At 48.4% G+C, this 21514-nt stretch overlaps 1 protein-coding gene across 1 annotated transcript; it reads left to right on the plus strand.

Moving 5' to 3' along the window:
• The first annotated feature begins 6384 nt into the window (after positions 1 to 6384).
• LPCAT3 (lysophosphatidylcholine acyltransferase 3) lies at positions 6385 to 21441 on the plus strand. The gene is given in 14 exon segments (XM_049824743.1): positions 6385 to 6426; positions 6428 to 6581; positions 15456 to 15563; positions 15681 to 15787; positions 15941 to 16034; positions 16156 to 16193; positions 17254 to 17432; positions 17847 to 17955; positions 18697 to 18783; positions 19096 to 19262; positions 19873 to 20020; positions 20556 to 20714; positions 20833 to 20959; positions 21091 to 21441. Coding segments are annotated over 13 exon segments (1509 nt in total). The 3' UTR covers positions 20950 to 20959; positions 21091 to 21441.
• Positions 21442 to 21514: the final 73 nt, after the last annotated feature.

Here is a 21514-nt window from a genome sequence, read left to right on the forward strand (position 1 = left end):
AGTGCATGAAGCAAAGGGAGTAAATACCAAAAGAGAAAACATAACATTAACCAGGTGAAATCCATCAGCAGGTAATCAAGGATATAAAAGTAGCAAGTAAAATATCTTTGATTTACCAAGATCTTGGCAGTAATTTGCCCATTTCCCCTTCTGCCAATAAGAGGATTCAGTGGGTTTCTTGCATGCTCTTAAGACCCAGGCAGGTTCTGTTGCCAAGGCTTAAATTCCTGGGTAAGCCCCAGGAAAACCTGCCTGTGTGCTGGCTCAGACCTGCTTGGTATAACCCACCGATTTCCACCTCTGCCTACTGTACCGGGAGGATTTTCACCAGAGTCTGTTCAGCTCTTTTACTCCCCTCCAGCACCGAGTCTGAACACAAAGCTCCTGCAGCCTCCCAGTAAAACCTGGGACTCGGGAGCGTTCTCCTCCATGCCCTGTACCACACCGAGATACCTGCTGCTTTCTGGACTCCCTTCTCCTGCGCCCAGGGGTGCAGCTTCAAGCGGCTGAGACTGTTAAGCACAGACGATGCCTGCCCAGGCGTTGCGCCGCTTTCCCTACAGACCAGAAGCCCTACCATCTTGTTTACACCCCAGGCCTTTTCCCGGTGGGTGAGGGGCTCTGACTCACTGCTGGAGATACCCCACCGGGGGATAACCGGCATGAGTTCTGCCACAGCCTTCCTAGGGACGTCCATCCTCGCTGCACGCACGGCATTGGTGGCGGTGAACCAGTGGCTGAAGAGCAACGGTTTAGTGTTTTCATCCATTAGAGTAAAACATTCCTAAGTACTTTGGCTTACTTTAAACCACAGGACTGTAAACTGCAGCAGCGGAGCAGCTGCTGTGAGAGGAATCATAGAATCATTTAGGTTGGAAAAGACCTTTAAGATTGTCGAGTCCAACTGTCAACCATGCCCACTACACCATGTCCTGAAGTGCCTTGTCTATGTGCTTTTTGAATACCTCCAGGGATGGTGACTCAACCACTTCAGTGGGCAGCCTGTTCCAATGCCTGACAACCCTTTCAGTAAAAAATTTTTTCCTAATAATCCAATCTAAACCTTCTCTGCCACAACATGAGGCCATTTCCTCTTGTCCTATCACTTGTTACTTGGGAGAAGAGGTGGACCCCCACCTGGCTACAACCTTCTTCCAGGCAGTTGTAGAGACCGATGAGGTCTCCCCTCAGCCTCCTCTTCTCCAGACTAAACACCCCCAGTTCTTCTCATAAGACTTGTGCTCCAGACCCTTCACCAGCTTTGTTGCCCTTCTCTGGATGCGCTCCAGCACCTCCATGTCTTTCGTGTAGTGAGGGGCCCAAAACTGAACACAGGACTCGAGGTGGCCTCACCGGTGCCAAGTACAGGGGGACAATCACCTCCCTGCTCCTGCTGGCCACACTGTTTCTGACACAAGCCAGGATGCCGTTGGCCTTCTTGGCCACCTGGGCACACTGCTGGCTCATCTTCAGCCGGCTGTCCACCAGGACCCCCAGGTCTTTTTCCACCGGGCAGCCTTCCAGCCCCTCTTCCCCAAGCCCGTCGTGCTGCCTGGGGTTGTTGTGACCCGAGCGCAGGACCCGGCACTTGGCAAGGTGACATTTCTGCAGCAGGACCGGTAACTTCCAGAAGACGGCTAGCCCCGGCCAGCGGGACCGAATAAGACGCTCGAGCTCCCTCCGGCGCACCGGCCGCTCCTGCCACGCCGCTACGCGATGAGGGCTCCATCAGCCGCAGGGACGGGCGAGGGTCTCCTGCCTGTCCCCCCCCACCCCACATGCACACACACGCTCCGCTCCCCAAATCTGAAGCGAAGGGCAGAGGCCCAGCGGCCTGCCGCAACCAGGCCCGGCAGTACCGAGAGGCGGCAGCAGAGACCGGCCGGCTGCCGTCCCGGCAACAAAATGGATGTCAGCGGGGTGGTGTGCCTGCTGCTGCACCCCCTGAGACACCCCCCCCACACACAGCCCCCTCTCCCCTGGCCCTGTGTGTGCTGGTCACCCAGCATGAGCAGGGGACACGAACTGCAAACCCCGAATATTCGGGGGGTGGGGGGGGACACGGGGACGGAGCCAGCGGTGGCTGAAAAACAGCCCCTGACACCACATTTATTTGTGCGGTCATTTCCACACCGAAAAGGCAAACTGCTTGCAAGCAGACCATTCCCTCCCCAGTCCCAGTTTCTCCAACTCTCTCTGGTTTGTCATTCACCTGTTCCCAGCCTTTTTTCCCCACTGGCGCCAAGGCCTCCTATCCATCCTTCTAATGAAAACTTGTTTTCATGGGTTCCCCTGCCTGTTATTCCAAGCCGTCACCCTTCTCCCTCCCTAATCCATCTCTCGCTAGTGGCTATTTCTCCCCCCACCCTCTCTCTCTGCTCCTCCCTTGACACAGCAATTCCCAGCTGCAGACTTCAGTCGGATTTAATTTCATTCCGACCCTTGCTTTTCCAGTGTCTGCCTCCTCCCCATCAGCGTTCAACCCTAAACTGCAGTCCCACCCCCCCAGATAGCCACCTTGCCCCCAGCCGCCCGCTCCTGTCCCATGGCCGTTTCAATCAGGACAGGCTCCTGCGCCCGCCTGCGGGAAGAGGCTCCGGCGAGGCAGGGCACAAGATTCCTGTTTCAGAATGTTTCCAGAAATGGTCCTGGAAGGAAAGTCCTGCAGGAGCTCTTGAAGAACCAGCTGGGGTCTTGTGCAGCTGTGGTCTGTGGGAAAGCCGCATGAAGCACTTGAACACAGTCGATAAAAATGACTTTGCAGAAGCTTCAGCAGCTATGTTCCCATATTGCCACACTGAGCTTACGTGAACTTCACATTTCACACTAATACCTGTGTAATGTCATGAAACCACGATATATCTTCAGGACAGATTTTTGGCTACGTCCCCTCCTCCCAAGCATAGCACTGCCCTGATTATTAAAAAAAAATTAATAATGAAAAAGAATGGTACTCATCATGATCTGAGTCTCAAAAACAGCTACTGTGGTGTGACCTAAAGTGGCTATCTAGCATTTAATCTAAACAGGTCAGATATAGCAACATTTCAAGCAACTGAAAACAGAATCTCGCAATGGAAACTGTTAGGCAATCTCAGGAGCAGATGCTGCTTCTGAAACTCTTCTCTGACAACAGTAAATTACAGAATGAAGTAAGTCTAAAAGTTCATATGCCCTCTGCTTCACTAAACACGTAGCTAACTGACCACAAGTGTATTTAAATACTACGGTATTTTTAAAATTTGTATTACAAATAGTGGCCATTTCAAATAAGTTACTCTTTGCACAAAAGGAGTGTGTCGTGGGTTTGTTTCCTGAGCTGTTCCAGAACACAAAGGATCTAGACCAGAATTTTGTCCAACCCAGCACGCAGCCTCTAACTCTCCCTTTTTCTGCAATCTCAGGTCAGAGTTGTGGATGGGCTGCTGGAGGTCTACGGGAGGACACCATTTGAGAGGGACTGTGGTCCGAAGCCATTTTTGCTGCCACAGATGTGGCCTCCGAAACCAGACGGAGCACTTTGCCTTTTCAAAAGCAGAAGGAGTCTGCATCTGCCAGGAGACAGAGGTCTACTGGGGCAGGAGGGAGATGTACTGGCACATGTGGAAAGATAAGCTCAATGCTGTAAGCCCCCGTGGCAAGCCCCGCAGCGTGGCCGCAGCAGCAGTGGTGCGGTTGGTGCCAGGTTATGGTCTGACCCTCAAAGCAAGGCCATTACCCATAGAGTCTAAGTAATCCTCCAGGCATGATCCAAATTTTTATAGAACGGGGATGAGAAGGGAAGGATGAGGGGAGGGGAAGCCAGATGTGGAGGTTTAAGGAAGGAGGCAAGCATATGGTGATATTTCCCTGGTATATTCTCCCATTTTTGGCTATCTAAAAGCATAGACTTACTGAGCCAGAAGTTGTATCTGTATCTTACACGTCCTCAGTGGATCTTTCTTACATAAATGTTCTCATCACTTTTTAACTTGTTCATGGGCTTTTAACAGAATTATAAGAACGATCCCCTGTCAGACAACAGCATAGTTAAGCAGGATAGAGACTTTAAGAGGCTATAACCCCGGAAGTGTTAAATCTGTGGGATAATTTAATTATATCAAACATGGGAGGAAGCTTCATCATGGAGTGGATTCCTTCAGCTGTGATGCTAACAGGCCTCGGTCTCCAGTCTGGCTCTCCATTTTCATGGAACTTCTACAAACATAGAAGTTTGAGATGCCCGTTCCTTGCCAAACATGACTGGGGGAGGGAGAGAGAGTCAGCATGCTCACATAGGCCTCATCTACTTAGGAAACCGGCCTAAACACCATAAACACCCAATTAAACATGGAAATGAGACCATTGCTTCTCGCAGTTTCACTGCGGACCTCTGAAGTGACTCTGGTTCAATTCTTCCTCAGCCCCACATTAAGCCACATGTTATGTTGGGTGCATTTGTTTTTCTGAACTTTGTGAGGCTTCTGTCAAACCATTCCTTCATTCTTTTCATTCCTTATCTGTTCTATTCTCTGCACTCTCTCCATCTTCTGCTGCACTGCCCAATGTGACGTTAAACTCCTCTTTCAAGACTATTTCCTCTTCCTTCTCTGGGTCTGTGCTTTTGCCACTATGGGGCAGGGAAAGGAAGACAGGAGAAAAACCACATCATTTAAAGTGAGACCCATGCCCACCAAGGCCTGTTTCCAGCAGGTGAGCCCACCCCACCGCCACTCCATAACTTCATAGCTGGAGCTGCACCTAAGGCAGAGTAATCCTATGCGCCAGCACAGGCTGGGAGACAACGGGGTAAGGAGCAGCTCAGCAGAAAAAATCCTTGGGGATCCTGGCACACCAGCCCATGAGGGGCCTTGTAGGAGTAAAAGCTAACAGCGCACTGGGTGGCACAAACGACAGCAACAGTCAACGGGTAGAGAGGAATGGTTATTTCCCTCTGTATGGCACAGATAAAGTTGTATTCGGTATGCTGTGTCTTTTACGGGCTCCCCAGGGCAACAGAAGTCTGAACAAACTGCAAAAGCCCAGTGGAGGACCACTGGATAGGTGACTAGAGCATTGATACTGAGGAATCTGGATTTGTTTAGCCTGGAAAAGAGAAGGGCAAGGGGAGGCAAGGTTTTTAGCCTGGTCTCCTAAGTAAGTGAGGTCTAGGTGGGCATGCTGCCAGTCAGTCCTTCTCCCAGTCAGATGTGACAAGGAACGGGATCAATTAGGTGCTACTGCCTAAAGGGTGGTTGTAAAGAGGAGGGAGTCAGACCCTTCCCAGGACAAGAGGCAATGGGCATAACTTGCAACAGGGGCAATTTGGAGTATAATCTGGACAAAAATACTTCCCCCAAAGCATGATTCAGCACTAGCTCAGGAGCTCAGCAAGGCCGGGAGCTCTCCATCCGTGAAATGTACAGCAGTTGCCTGGGCAATGCCCTGAGTGACCTGATCCAGCTTTGGAGTCCTGCTTTTGAGCAGGGGTTTGGATCAGAGACCTCCAGAGGTCCCTTTTCATATAAACCTTTGTGTGAGCCTGTGTTTGCACCTCCAGCTAAGTCTGGACAATACTGTCAACCTGAATGACACAGCGGGAAACCGCTAACACAGGTAAAGGGGAAAGGATCACATCTGCCGCACCTGAAGCTTTTGCTGAGGAGGAGAACTTGGGGCGCACTCATGGACGTCTGCATGAAGGGACACACCGAGGAGAAGGTCCTCCAGCGGACCAGTTACGAGGAGCCTGGGCAGGCAGAGCCGCCCAGTGACTACAAAGCGGGTGAGGGACGAGGTGCTGCTGTAATGCCCGGTATGGGGAGCGGGTCCCTCTGGGGCCACAAGAGCCAAGCACCCACAGTCTGTCCATCCTCCAGGAGCCCCTGGGGAGCCTCGGTAGTGTGCCTTGTCCCCAGCCGGCAGAGCAGCGTCCCAAGGCGAGGCCGAGGCCAAGATCCAGAGCTAGACTTAGACCTAGACCTAGACCCAGAGTCTGCCCCTGTTCCAGTCCCAGTCCCAGTCCCAGTCCCAGTCCCTGCCCCAGCCCCAGCCCCAGTCCCTGCCCCAGTCCCCGTCCCGCGCCGCCCTCCCCGCGCGCCTCGTGCCCGCGAATAACCCCTGCCCCGCCCCTACCCCTACCCCTCCCTGCCCGGCTCTCTCCTGTCCCGCCACAGCCAATGGGGAGGCGGGCTCCGCCTCGCCTGCTTGGCCCCGCCCCCCCGCCGCCGGGACCCAGCCCCGCCCTCGGAAGCGCTTTCTCCAATCATTGGCTAGCCGGGACAGCTCCGCGGCACCGCCCACTCGCGGGGTAACCTTTGCCTTAGTGAGCGCAGGGCCCTGCCCCGCTGCCACCGGCTGTCCAATCGGAGGCGCCGGCGGGGCGTGGCCGGCGCGGTGCAGCCAATGGGCGCGGAGGGGGCCGCGAGCGGTGCGGGGGCCGCGGTGGCTGGTGCCGCTGCCGGGTTCGAGGAGCGACCGGCCGGCGGGGCGGCCGGGGGAGAAGATGGCGGTGGCGGGGTCCGGCTGGGGCCTGGCCCAGCTGGCCGAGGCCCTGGGCTCGTCGGAGCAAGCGCTGCGCCTCATCGTCTCCATCCTGATGGGTAAGGGAGGGCAGAGGGCGCGGCGGTCGGGGTGGAGGGTGGGGGGGGGGGGGGGTGACGGGTCTGGCGCCCAGGGCAGGGCGCCGCGCCCGCCGTGGGGCCGAGCGACCCCGCCGTGCCGTGCCGAGCCGCGCCGCGCCGCGCTGCGTGGGGGCCGGGGCCGGGGGAGCCCCACCTGTGTCACCGCCGCCGTGCCAGGCCACGTGTGCGCGGGGAACCGGCGGGCGAGACACCCCCACCCCCGCCCGCCGCCGCCCACCGGCCCCGGCCCCGGCCGGTGGAGACACTCCGGTTCTCCCGGTGGAGAGGGGACGGGGAACCCGCTCGGAAGCGGGGCGGGCGAACCGGTGGGTTTCCTTCCCCGCAGGAAGTCGGGGTGCGGTCCGGGCAGGCTGCCGGTGAAAGGGGTTGCAGGGCACCCCGCGTCCCGGGGCGGGAGAGACGGGCCGGGAGAGACGGGGAGCCGGTTCTCGGTGTGCCGCCAAGGGAGGCCGGGTTCGGGTCGGCGTCCCGAGCAGCGTTTTGGGTGCGAGAACTTTGTTTGCGGTCGTTCCGCTGGCTTTGCGTGGGTGCCAGGTGCTGCGTGTGCATCCAGTTCCCCACCAGCGTGTGCCCGGGGGGGGGGGGGGGGGGTGTACGCTCAGGAAAAAATCTCCACAGCCCCCTTGAGATGTTGCCCTGTCCGAGGGCAGGGAGGTGTCTGCCGGGAGACGTCATTAGTGTCCGCAGCCAGCGTGGAACTAACTACGCGGGAGTGGGATGCCACCACGGGGACTGCCAGGTGGGGTGAGCGAAGCCTGCGAGCTGAGTGACCCGGAGAACGGGGGTGTCCGCGCTGCGCTCCACCTGCGACGCGACGCGTGTCGCAAAACACACGCTGCTTAACGCTTCTCTGAACGTGAGGTGGTTCAGTCTCGTGTCGAACGGTTAAGGCAAGGCTAGAGTTACGATGTGGGCTGACAACTGAGGGGGAGGTCGTCGCTCCCAAAACATTAGTGCAAGTGTATGTATCCGCGCTGTCTACACAAATCTCTGTGGGTGCCCGACGAAACTTTGGTTTTTGAAAGTCTTCGTGGTGTAGGCACCTAGCAGAAAGAAAATAGGAGCTTTTCTCAAGAGTATTTGAAGTGATACAGCTGCTACTGCGTGATCTGTCAAATAAAGTTGCTTTGGCTAACTAGAAGTATAATTTTCATAAAGAGATGCAGGAGAAGTGGTGTCACTTCATAACTGTGGTCTGGACCAGACTTGTATCTGCCTGATTTAATCTACAACGTGTAAGATCAAACTGAACCGAAACATTCTTTACATCAAGGGTAGATATAGGGGACAGAACTGACTATCATTTTGAACTTAACTTAGAAGTCGGTTAAACCAAACTTCTTCTATGAAGGAAAAAAGAAGTGATAGGAAACTTATACAGGACACACACATAAGTCAGCCTGAATTAATCTAGCAGCTCCCCACAGCTGAACAGGAAAAGCCCTGTTTTCCTTTCTCCCACATCTGTCTCTGGTACTTTTAACTGTCATCCGACTGAATTTACGTGCCTGGCAGAAGCCTAAACCAGAAAAAGCAGATGGTGTACTACCAGGTTAGTCAACTAAACCAACCAAGGGACTAGTCTAACAAGTACTGATGCAGAAGAGGTGTTAGAAAGCGTGTGTGGAGGCAGACACCTACGGTAGAGCGATACCTTTGCAGAATGCACCTTGAACATATTCTCAGAGTTCCTTCTTGCTTCTTACTAGCAGTAAGCTAGAACATGACGTTGGAAGACTGTTTTCCTGCTCAGTATCTTATGGGTGAGCAAAACCACTTCTTTGAAATGAACAGCAGGTAATTACCATCTTAATGATAAGAAGAGATGCCCACTGCAGTCAATAGATTCGTTAAGCGCGAGATTCGTGTGTCTCGTTACAAACGTTCCATGTACAGTGTTGACGCTAAGCCACTGAGAGATAGGCCACTATCTATTTTGCATAAAGTCTTAGTGGATCTTTATAATTTGTATTGAAAGTCTGGGGATCAGGAACTGGGAACCCATTCGCATCTCTTTCCCCTGCATAGCTAAAATGTATACCAAACCATTTCCCCGTCCTTTCTCCCTCACTCTTAACTACATGCAGTTGAAGGCGTAACTTCAGACAGAAGGCTTAAAGGCATGCAAAACAGCCTCACCTATAGTTTGGTACTCTTGCAGGTCATGTAGATTGAACCACTCAGACAGAGGGGATTGACTCCAGCTTTCCTGCTTAATGGATGGGTAGTAAAGCATTATACCATTACATTAAAAGGAAGGGCCAAGCACCACTCCAGAGCAACATGAGAGGAGAGTGAGAATTGTTGCTTAACCCAACACTAGCAAAGAAATGCTCATTTAATTGCAGCTTAGCTTACAATTGTTTTAATGGGACTGAATGCCTTAAGCCTGTTGGTAATGCAGCTGGCGCTGATGATCACCTCACAGGACGGCATGGGGTGTAAATGAAAGGCATTTCTAAAAGCTGGAAATGGCACTAGGACAGGCAAGGTATGGCTTTTCCTTCACTTCCTCCATTTCAGGTGTTTGCATAGATTCAGGAAGAAAATTATTTTTGTTGGCTGCAGCCAATACTGCTGAATTATTTCAGAACAAGAACATGAGGATGAAGCGCGGTACTCCGTTCCAAAGATGGATTAAAAAGTTGTTGCTTATTTCTCCCTCTGTGATGCAGTTTACCATTTACACTGTGCAGTTCTACTGCAACAGCGGTTTCTAGCGTTTCACTGTTCAGGAGATCACCAGAAACTGGTAGAAATGGCCCTCTGAAAAAGAGGAAGAATCGCTAACAACTTTGCAACTTCTTACATTAATTTCTGGAGAAAGCTGAATTATGTTGAAAAAATAGTCTGAATGGACTCTCTTGATTCAGAACAAGAGTGTTCACTTAGTCGTGATCTGAAATAACCAAAAGAGGTCATTGAAAACTGTTAACATTCTGCCACCACTGAAAAAAATTTAAATACAGGGGAGAAGGAGGGAAGGAGAAAGGAGGAAGGAAGACCAACCAAGAACAAAAACTGGAGCAGTCCTACAGTGCGTCCTCTTTTCTCAGTGAACAAGTGAAGATTGTAACAGCACATTGCTGAGCAAACTATGGGGATTTTAGTCACAGCTTTGTCTTTAAATCAGAGACACCTTTTATCCATCCTGCAATTTTGAAGCAAAGAATACAACTAGAATAGAGTCCATTGCTCAGATTGTACAAGATTGAAAACTTACTTCGTGCTTCCCCTATGTGAAAATCTGCATAAACGAGAAGAATTTAGGCTGCAATTTGGCAATATTATCAACAGCAGCAATACTTGAAGCATGGTTCCGGACCCTGTCATTTAAAAAAATTGCGGTATGTCTGGTACGCTAATGTCTGTCAGTCACATGAAAATGTCTTTTGAGAGGTGTATTCTACCTTGCATTCTTCAGTAGGTCCAGGGCCCAGTGTTCCCCCAGGAGAAACTCTGCCTTTAGGTCAGCAGGGAGGACACCAGCGGTCTCGGCTCCCTACCTGCAGAGTTGCTTTCCAGGTGCCAGAGTAAGCGGTCTGAGCTGATGCTGTCCTAGCCCCTCTCGGTGGAGAAGGGGAGGGAGCCCCTCCAGCCGTGCGAAGGAGAGAAGAGGGTTTCTGTGCTGCTGCTCTCGTCCTCCCGTGAGAGGAGACGTTTCTCTCCTGCTGTCACCGCTCAAAGCGTAAGCCGGGGTACAGGAGGCCTCGTGGCACTGTGTATTTAAGACTTGAGGTTGATCTTATTTCTTGCATGGCTGTATGATCCCAAAGAATGAAAGATATTTATCTGGCCATACTATTACACAGTGGCTCGCAAGCTGCCTGGTATGTTCTGCTGCATAATGTGGAGGGGGGCCAACATACTGTTTACAGCCCTGAGCCAGAGCTGACCCTGCTGATCTGCCCAGACCTGCCAGGAAAAGCACTGGGGAAGTGTTCCCTCATCTACAGACATAGCGGTGACCTGCAGAAAGTAACACGTTCCTACTGAATAGGTGCCAGAAACCAGCAGCTTTGCTGGCAAGTGGTCTTATCTCCTCCTCTTCCACCTCTCACCAATTTGTTTTACATCCTCTTGCTTATTCCTGCTCTCTGCATCCTGAAGATTTTTAGGCTCAGTGAAATTCTCCCTGTGGTCACCCATAGCTGATGACTGACCCCAGATCAAGTCCCCAGCTGGTCAGCCAAGCAGGAACCTTACTGAAGGGGAGGCAAACAACTGGTTTTAATGGGTAAGAGATGGGAGAAGAAGTTGTAAGAGGCAGCACCATACTGTCACAGGTGCTAAAACCAGCCCTGTCACAGAGTGCTCGTGTGCTGCCTTGTTTGAACTCTTAACTTCAAACACATCTTATTCCTTAAATAATAAAAAATGAGAGCACGAGCTCGGTAATGCTACACACTGACTCTGTCTACATTAGCAAGTAAAATGGTACGGTACGAGCAGATCTGTAGAGCAGACTTGTTTGTGTGCAGTACCTGATGGGTTTGGGGCATTTACTTTGGATTTGCTTCAGTCCGGTCATACGGACTGAGCACCCATTGGAGTGCATTTTCAGTTCAGTTCAGTTTCGTCTGAAAAGAATCCTGTTCGCATGCTTTGAGACAGTTCTGCTATGCAAACGAAAGCACCGTAAGTGGACTTTAAAAGTACACTCCTGACCTGAATTAAAGTAGTCAGGTATATGCACCCACTGTTAAACAAGGCGTGGGACTTTTGCAGTATTATAGACAGAAAAAGAGAATACCTTTGAAGTCAAAATACTAGGTAAGGCTTATATTTTAACACGTCTTCTTCCTGTTGTCGCCTTCCTTTTTAGTTTTAGCATTCTTATAAGAAAACGGAGACAATTGATCTGCTAGATCTTAACAAAAGTGGAGTTAACTGATCAGCAAAAGGGAGAAGAAGAAAAATAGCCTGATCTGCTCTCTTGAAGATGAAACAGAGCTAACGGATATAAAAGGGGAAACAAAGGGAGCAGAGATGAAAAGAATGTTTCAGGTGTTCTTATTTGCAGCTTTATCTCTGGAAAAAGACAGGCATCTTAATCACCCATTCCAGAAGATGGCAAACTTGACAGTGCTATTTTTGCTTGGAATTAGTAGAACTTTCCTCCTGCCTAATCCAGCCTCTTGAATATATACTTCTTTTGCTCAGTTAGATTCTTGTATCTGTGGACGACCTGGGCGTTGTGCAATGGCCCATTCCTCTCCCAAATGTCTGTGGCCAAGAAGCTGACCTTGTCCTTTCCCTTCCAGCACTGGGGTTCTCTTAACCAGAGATAGTCCTCTTGTTCCTGTGAAGTTAAAAAAAAAAAAAAAGAGAGGAATTTATCAGCAGCAGCATGTCTTGGCTAATTTGTCCCTTTTCTATCAATTGCTAATTCTCTTCTATAGGAAGTCTAGAGGCAAAAACCAACTCTGCATGCAGACTGCTTTTCAACTCCGTGGTCCATAGAGAAGGAGAATTACTTCGGATCTGGGGGTCACCTTCTGTTTTCTCCAGGAGTACTGCAGCTGTTTTCCTGCCTCGGTCCGCTCTGCCTGAGGGAGCTGGGACAGAGGAGTTTGGCAGACTGGGAGCTGCTGCGCAGGGTCCCTCGGCAGCGAGGAGCGGGGACTCCAGTCCTGTTGCTTCTGCATGGTGAAAGCAAAGCAGCGCGGCATCCCGACAGACAGCGAGCTTGCCGGGAGGCAATGATGGCTTCAAAACCTGCTCTCCTGCTTTTGCTGTGCTAATTCAGGCTGCTTCAGCAACACCATAGTGGGGCGGGAGTACTGCCGTTGTTATGGTAGGAATAGCTCATTATTTAATAGACAGTTTATGAGTGTTCGGAAGCGCCCAGGCCACAGCGGAATGGCCATTGATATTCAGTACCCACTGCCATTTGGGGGTTAAAGGTTTTATCTGCAGCGTGGAACCAGCCCAGTTGTAAAACTGAGAAAATTACCTGGTGTGCAGCAAAACTGTAACTAAATTGCGGTCCAGAGTACTAGCAAGTTGCTCAGGCTATCAGAAGAATTCAGGCCGACTTTGTGACTTTTGAACTGGAACAGCACCCACGTAGTGCCAGACCAGGATTTAAATTTGTGGCTTTCTAAAAACATATATGCTGTGCATATTAGTAGCTCTCTATTTGCAAGGGCTCATTATTCCTTTTCCTTCAGAGCAGCATTACCCAAACCACAATATGATCTCCTGTGTAGAGCTAAAAAGGAGTATGCCTGACAAGTGAGACAGTAGGAACACTAGCTGGGAATGGAAGAAAATAGATAAAATTTCTGGCTTTTAGAAGTTTGAGGTACATTATAGTATTCAGTCATAATTTAATTCTGTCTATGGAAATGGCTAGAGCCAAAAAACAGATATTTTTTTTTTCCGATGGAAATGGAACGTTTTGCAAGATTGTACTGATATTTGAGAGAGTGGGAAATCTTTTGAAAATGTGGGTTTAAAACCATACGTGTTGACGAACAGCAATAAATTGTGCTTTGCCTGTATTTCTGATCTGATTTTTCTCTCCTTGCTGAAAAGGGGGAAACATTTTTCCACAGTAAACCTCAGTATTTTAACTTTTGATCTAAACTGAAGGTAACACTTTATATTTTTTTACCACTTTCCATTTCACAAAGACAGTTATTAATAAGTTTATTAAGCTGCAGCAGGAAAATTGGCACGTGAAAAAAGAAGCCCCATCTGTACGTTTCTGAGTAGAAGACTGGTAGACAATACTAATTTTTTATTTTTTTATTTTAAATCATGTGAATTGTCTTTGAGTTACTCCTGTATCCCTAGAGAGCCCGTGGGATGAACTCTCTTTGCCAATTCCCTCTTTACCCCTCAGCTGCTGTTCAGGGAAGCGATGGGGAAAATGGGACAGAAGTGCATGCTGGCAAACGAGAAGGCGGCAGCGTAAAACACACAGGGGGAGCAGGAAGGGAAAGGGACGGTTTGGGAAAGGCATTTTCTAGGGGAATTTGGAGCCGCTGTTGCGGCGGGGAAGAGCAAGCTGGATGAGCAGGAGTGAGGTTGCCGGGCTCTGCGGGCGGAGAGCCGTGGTATGTGGGGCTGGCCGGCCGCGCAGACCGAGAAAACAGCCTGTGGCGTGGAAACCGGCACAGGACACAAAAGGAGGCAGGAACGGGAACGAGGAGGCAGGGAAGACCGAAAGAGGGGTGGGAAGAGGCTGAGGAAATGGGGAGCAGCAGCTCAGTTTGGAGAAGCAGCAGGTACACATCAGTAGAGCATGCCGCCGTTCGGCATCTCGAAGGGAGCCCAAAAGTCCCAAACTCTGGGGCTCCCTCCCAGGGGCTGTGGGGGGACGGAGAGGACCTTAAAACGGCTCCAGTCACACCGCAGCCTGTTAGCACTGACAGGCTGCAAGACATGTATTTTACAAAATGTCACAGGGTTTCTCATTTCTTCTCACAGTAGTGACTAGATTTGGCCTTGCTTATTGGAAACCTTCCATCCATCAAACACTTCTTGGCAAAATGTGCGTTTCATCACCTTTTATTACTGCTCCATATAAAACATGACTACCTACTGCTACTATTACTCCATTAGTGCAAGTAGCAGAGATCTATCCACTGCTACAGATTTCAGCTAGGCTCATAAGCAGTGTGGATGCCAGTATTGTGGTATGTGATGAATTTCCTCTCTTTTTTTGGTACAAGAGATTTGTTTCGGTTTGGTTTTAATCAGGCTAAAAGAACACAAGCTTGCAAAGTAAAGCAATAAGTTACGAAATGCCAGAATTAAAGTTGCTTCTGCTATCCCAGTTCAGCTGGTTGTGCACGTGCCTTTAGAAACACTAATTGCGTGAACAGACTTCACGTACTCATGAGATGGACAATGGCTCCTGTGTCAATAAGTATTAAAACATAATATATTTATTGTCTAGTATGTGGCAATGTTTATTGTGTGCTACATGAACCTCACCTAGACGACAGAATTTAATTTACTCACAGGTTTCTGTATGGCACTTCTCACCGTACTACTAGAGTGCTTCGTAAATGTTTGCTTCTCACTAGAGCCACAGATGAATAATCTGGAGGCATTCCTAAATTAGACTAGAGCTAACACAGAAAATGCAAGAAAAAATCTCCTTCCACTTATCTTAGCTGCTCCATATGAAATGCTTCTGACTTTCAAAAATACTACAGGTGTAGTTCCAGTGGATTTTAGTTACAGCTTTGTGTGCCCAGTAGTTCACAAATCAGATGCAAATCTGAAGCTGGAGAGTTAGAAAAGGAAGAGTATACTACTGGAGGTCACTTGAGGAACTCTGGGATTAAAGCTGGTCAGCATCGTGTAAGAACTAATTGAGGTGGGAGGGGGGGATTGAATTTTTTAGCACAATGTAATGGTATTAACCATAAAATCACCCTCCCTTTTTTTTTTTTTTCCCCCAATCTAGCTTCTTGCCACGTTCACCATATTTGTCACAGAATTTGGAAATGAATCAGACTAAAGTCTGATTCATGTATTACAGCATTATCCATTTCATGTATTGAATGAGGCCAGAACTGTAATCCTGGAATTTCTTGCACTTCAGTATCAACTTTGATATAATTATGTTCTTGTTAAAGTATTTTCTTCTGTATAATGTACAGAGTAATTAATCTAGCATCTATCTCCTGAGATGGAAATACAGTATCAGGAATGTACACTGTGACCTGTGTTTGATGATGTGTCTATGTAAAGCACATGTTCCTAATAACATGTTCAAGAAAGCTATAATCGGGACCATTACAAATGCTTGTCTACACTAATTTACAACTCTCTCATCTTTTTTTTTTTTTTTTTTTCTTCTCCTCTACTCAGGATATCCTTTTGCCTTGTTCCAGCGCTATTTCCTCTTCCAGAAGGAGACCTACCTCATTCATCTCTACAATGTGTTCACAGGACTCTCAATTGCTTACTTCAATTTTGGTAAGATGAGTTTGGGAGAGAGAGCTGCCTTGCGTAGGGCATGCTGTGGTTTGGGAGGATCTGTAGTGGGCAAATGTCATTTCTACTTCACCTCTCTCTCTCTTTCCTGTCCCACAGGGATGCAGTTCTTTCATTCCCTGCTATGTGTCCTAATCCAGTTCCTCATACTGAGACTAATGGGTCGCACAATCACTGCCGTCTTCACCACGTTCTTCTTTCAGATGGTAAAACTCTCTTTCTTACTGCATCGGTTTGTAGAAAGGAGCCCTCTGTTCAGTTTTGCACTTCCCATTAGCAACTGTGGGTGGAAGAGTGGACACAGATCAAAACCAGCTGGAAGAATTAGTTTGAATAACCCAAACAATGATTTCTTTCAGACATACCTTATGGCTGGATATTACTTCACAGCCACAGAGCATTATGACATCAAGTGGACAATGCCACATTGTGTCTTGACGCTCAAGTTGATTGGTGAGTGACACCTCCCTCCTATCTCTTGCACTCTGCAAGCTGTGCCTCAGGGAAGAGAGGGCTGCTTGTTCAGCCCAACCAGCCCATCCCAGGGCTTCAGATAATTGTTTCTCACCTCTAGGTCTGGCCATCGACTACTATGATGGAGGGAAAGATCCGGTGAGTAAGACACCATTTCTCCTTCATTCGTCCTCTCTTCTTCTGTGCCATCCCAGTGAGCTAGAGGTTAAAAAAATCAACTTCAACGGATGCGAGTTAGCAAGCTGCGCTCATTGTTTGTTAAAAGCCATAGCTGAGAGGGGAGCCTCTCTGAGTGTCTGAGGGCACTGAATTCTGGAGTGGAATTTGGAACAGACAGTAGTGATTAGAGATGGACAGAAGTTGTTTCAATCATGTCGGAATATTATTCTGCCCCTTTCCAAATTCTCCACCATCTCCTTCCCCCAAATGTGTTGCTTTAGGTTCCCAATCCCCAATGCTCTGTGTCTTGTGGGTAGTGTACCTTTAACCTGCAGACCACCAGCACTGGATCTTGGTTCCCGTCTTCCTTTCCTTTGTTTAGTCTTACCATTTCCTTGTGAATGGTTGCCCTTTACCATTTATTAGGGCTCTGTTTTTAGAGCAGATGAAACTGAGAGAAGTTCCGCAGCACAGTGTGTGGGAGAGGGCAGAACATTTGCTACAGTCTCTTAATCCTACTTCAAGTATCTGCATTCCCCATCTCCTGTTTGGGGCCTGACTGAGCCTTTAGCATCCATGGAATCACTGCTGACTGCAAGAAAACAATGTTGAGCTGAAATTTCCTGAGCTGAAGTTTCACGTATTTAAAGACAATGAATTCTTCCATCAAGAAGTAGGAATTGTAGGACAATAAGGTCTTGGGAGAGTGCAGGCGCTTGCAATTGGGGACTGGAATAGGTCAGATACAGTGCCTACTATGCTGGCGGGGATGCATGTCAATAGATCCCCTCCGTGTTTTGAGCTTATTTGGGAACAGAGATCTGTGCAACTGGTCTCAACCATTAGATCTTATTGCTATTTAGAGGGGGTGGGGATAGAGAGGGCTGGGGAGAGGAATGGACGTGAAGTAAGAAGTGGAAAGTTCCATATACATGGAGAGCAAGAACTGAGCCCGTTAAGGAGGTAGGCTGAGAACGCAACATCCAGAGCTAGTGCGAGATCCCCTAGGATGATGTTAATGCCACTCCCTTTGGTGCAGGAGTTCCTGACCCCTGAGCAGCGGCGATTTGCTGTCCGGGGAGTTCCTACCTTGCTGGAGGTCTCAGGATTCTCCTATTTCTATGGTGCCTTCATGGTGGGGCCTCAGTTCTCCATGACAGACTATCAGAAACTGGCAAGGTGTGAGATGACTGACGTTCAAGGCCAGAGACCCAATAGGTAATAAAAAGCCACTTAGCTCCTCACCTTCCTAAGATCCCAGAATGCTGAATCCTCCACACGTTCCCTGCAGCAGAGTGCCTTCTTACCTGGACACTAAAGCACTGTGACCAAAAGTGATTTATAAGACAAGGCAGTCTTTCAAAAGTCACTCACAACTCTCTGCTTAATGTCCTAGCATTGTTTCAGGGCGTGAATGTCAACAAACCATTTGACATCTTTAGTACAGACTCAGTCCCAACCTGGTGATGTTAGCATCCCAGCTTCCAAACAGTGGCATCTGCTGCAGTGGAACGTGGTGACTCCCTGTCGCTATCTCCCCTACCTCCTCTTCTCCACTTCTGTTTTTAAAATTCTGAGTCTGATGGTCCCTTTCCAAGGCTTTGCTTTGACCTTTGTATTTTTCTTTCTCAGTTTTGTGCCTGCTCTCAAGCGCCTGAGTTTGGGTCTCTTGTTTCTAGTAACCTATACCTTGTCAAGCCTGTACGTCTCTGATGAATACCTCATCTCAGATGATTATATGGTATGTATTCATTTGGCAGTTCTGGGGTGTGCAAGAATTCCACTTCTCTGGTGGGCACTGGATCTACAAGAGTGGATTTTTTATTTTTTTTTAATTTTTTGGGTTTTTTTTAGTTTTGCCTCAATTTAAAAATAAGATGAGGCAGCAACTAGTGATGAGCCTTTCCACAACTGATTTGGCTTTACTGCCTGTCCTGTGGATTCCATTTGAAGCAGAACGGGAATGTGTTAAGCTGAACTGAACCAAATGAAAACTTCTACAAATGAAGAATTAATTGTAGATGCTACTGTTGTTTTTGGAAACCTAACATCTGTATTTTGTGACCTTTTAATGACCTTCCATTTAAGCATTACATGGAAAGAACTTCACTAGAGCAACTTGCAAGGCTTATAAGAATCTTTTGAGGTTCTTAGAAAACTCTTAACAAGTAATTCCTACCTGCAGATGATCAGTGTTTCTGCATCGGTGTGAATAAATGAGGGTGTGAATTCTGCAATGATTATGCTAATCCCAGAGTCTTTCCAAAGTACCCATTTCACTACAGCCAAGTGTTACCAAAGGAAGAGGAATGATGTGTAAATTTGCATAAGCCAATAGCCTGGCAATCCAGTCCATATAGTAGTCTCAAGACATACATCAAATTAAAATGAAAGACAGTGATGAGAGCTCATCTACCTTGTCTCATTATTGCCACTCAACTCTGGTTTTTATTTTTATTCTCTTTCACTCTTATCTCTGCAGGAGAAGCCTTTCTGGTTCCGTTGTGGTTACATATTGATCTGGGGCAAAATTATACTCTACAAATACGTAACTTGCTGGCTTGTTACGGTGAGTCTAGATGTCATTCCAGAAACAAAAGACAAATGAACAAAGGTTGCACCTTTGCAGCTACTTAGTATGCTCTTGGACTTGGCGCTAAAGAGGATCAGTGCAAGTCAGTTTAGCTTGCTTTAAGTTACCAAAGGCTAGCAAAATAAAAAGCAGGCAGTTTTTAATCCATTTGTTCCGTCTGCAGTGGTGCTTTCCACTCAACACCGTGAGAGACCTTCCCCAGCTCTGCCTTTCCAAAAAAAAAAAAGGGGGGAGGAGGGGGCGGGGCAGTGTTTTCCTCTCATCTTTCTTGTGAATCTTTTTCCATAGGAAGGTGTCTGCATCCTTGTTGGTCTGGGGTACAATGGGAAGGACCAGAGTGGAAAGCCTCTGTGGGATGCCTGTGCCAACATGAAGGTCTGGCTGTATGAGACAACACCTTTGTTCACAGGGACCATTGCCTCTTTCAACATCAACACCAACGCTTGGGTGGCTCGGTGAGCAGGACAAAATTCCCCTTCTATAATGTGTCAGTAACATGTGTCAACAGAACCAAGACCCTAGGCTGACAGGGAGCATCAGAGGAAGAATCTGCCAGTTTTCCCTTCTTACTCTCTTTCTTCCACATTTTGCCGCTGTACTATTTGAAACAGGTTACTGGGTTAGGTAGATCTTTTCATTCAATCTAAAAGGGCAGTTCATTAATACAGGCAAGCAGTTGATGGCAGAGGCTAGAACAGGACTACAGTGAGCACTTTGGCCTGCCTGGTCGAACAGCCACAGAGCTGCTCTAACAGCTGGTTCCCACATCACACCTCTTGATGCTCCTTATGCAATGACTTAACTGGGTTTTGGTTTGGCACTTGCTGGGACACACAACTGAATTGCAAAATACCGTTTCTGTGTGTGTTGTCAGATGAACCACTTCTCCCCCTATGGCTGGGATTTAAGACAAGGTACATTTTGCCCTGGTAAGGAAAGCAGTCTTGCTGTTTCTGTCACCACAGGGTGTGCAAAGGCATAGGGTCCCCTGGGCCCTGCATCTCTGACATGGAGAGGGGAGGACAAACAATCAACTAGAAGCACTTTGTTTCTTTTCTGCTCTAGCTACATCTTCAAGCGTCTGAAGTTCCTGGGTAACAAACTGCTGTCACAGGCACTGGCCCTGTTCTTCCTGGCCATTTGGCACGGGCTGCACTCTGGCTACCTGGTGTGCTTTCAAATGGAGTTGCTTATAGTCATCGTTGAAAGACAGGTGCGCTTTGTCTGACTTACCAGAACGGGGTGGCCTGCATTAAGCCTTTCCCCATGAGTCTGGAAACTGCCACGCTGAAGGCTTTACTCGGATTAAATACGAAAAATAGCTATTCACTTTGGAATTGGTTTTCAAACATGATACGGTTCTGTTCTCAGGAGTTCACTAGGTTGCTGACTTCTGCATGGGCAAGCCATAAATTTGTTGCAGAAGCTGACAGGAAGAAAAGTGGAGAACTTGGCATATGGGTACAGGGCAACTGAAGTGCTTGGCAGCTGGAAAGATTGGAGGACAAGCACATGACCTGAATGCCTCTGCTAAATCTCCCAGTACGGAGAGAACAATATTCCATATTTAAACTGGTTTTATTTTAATTAAAACTTTGAGCAGAATGGGGTACTTGGCTACTTTTTTTAGACTAACTGCTTACTAAAATTCATTTTACGCAGCTGGATAGATAACTTGGGCCCAGAGCCTGCATATATAGCCACAGGACATCCAACTGACAAGAATTCTGTGTTTTTCTTTAAATTAGGTCATAAACCTTGTTCGGGACAGTCCTCCCCTAAGTACTCTGGCCTCCATCACTGCCTTGCGGCCCATTTTCTACATCCTGCAGCAGGCTAACCACTGGATGTTCATGGGTTACTCTCTGGTGCCATTTTGCCTTTTCACCTGGGACAAATGGATGAAGGTATTTAGTGGCTACAAACAGACAATCCGTGCAACCAACCCATTTCCCTCCATCCCCTCTTGTATGTTCTTGGCTCAAAGCTGCTTGGTGATCCTCAACCCTGCCTTTTTCTTTACAGGTGTACAGGTCTATTTATTTCTTTGGCCATGTGTTGTTCCTCACCTTATTATTGGTGTTGCCTTACATTCGCAGATTAGTTGTGCCACGAAAAGAAAAGCTAAAAAAAGCAGAATAACAGCCAAAAGGTAAGGCTGTACTAGTAGCGAGAATCCCACACTTGGAGTAGGAGGTGAAATGGGGCAGTAAAGTTACACCCCAAGGTGAAAGCCAAACATAAAATCAACCAAAACAAATCTAGCCCTTTTCTCTTTTTCAGATTGTACCACCTGTGCATTTGTAGGAGTTGATTTAACACTCCGGAAGCAAAGCATCACCTGCCAAGTTTGCTGTGTTGAAGTATGACTTTTTTTTCAACGCGAGGAGGGGGAAAGAGGAAGCCCAGGGTCAGAGACCCGAAAGGAGGGGAACGGAGTAAGCCTCCTTCCAGATCCTCCACCTTCTGTATGTTGCCTTATCTCTCTGCCGCCCTCCGGTGGACACTCGTGTCTCTCTGCTGATAACCAGGCGATTGTAAAACACTCGAGGCAGGCACTGTATCGGATCGGAGCCACCTTCTGACTTTTCTACGTTTGTCATCAGAGATAAAAATTGCTCCTGGTCTTTTTCATATCAGCTTCAGCTCCTTTTCTCTCGGGTGCCTCGGTGCGGGAGTGTGAACTGTCGCACCCCCACCGAGCAAG

This window comes from Accipiter gentilis, chromosome 21 (assembly GCF_929443795.1).
Source record: "Accipiter gentilis chromosome 21, bAccGen1.1, whole genome shotgun sequence".
Taxonomy (NCBI): Eukaryota; Metazoa; Chordata; class Aves; order Accipitriformes; family Accipitridae; genus Astur; species Astur gentilis.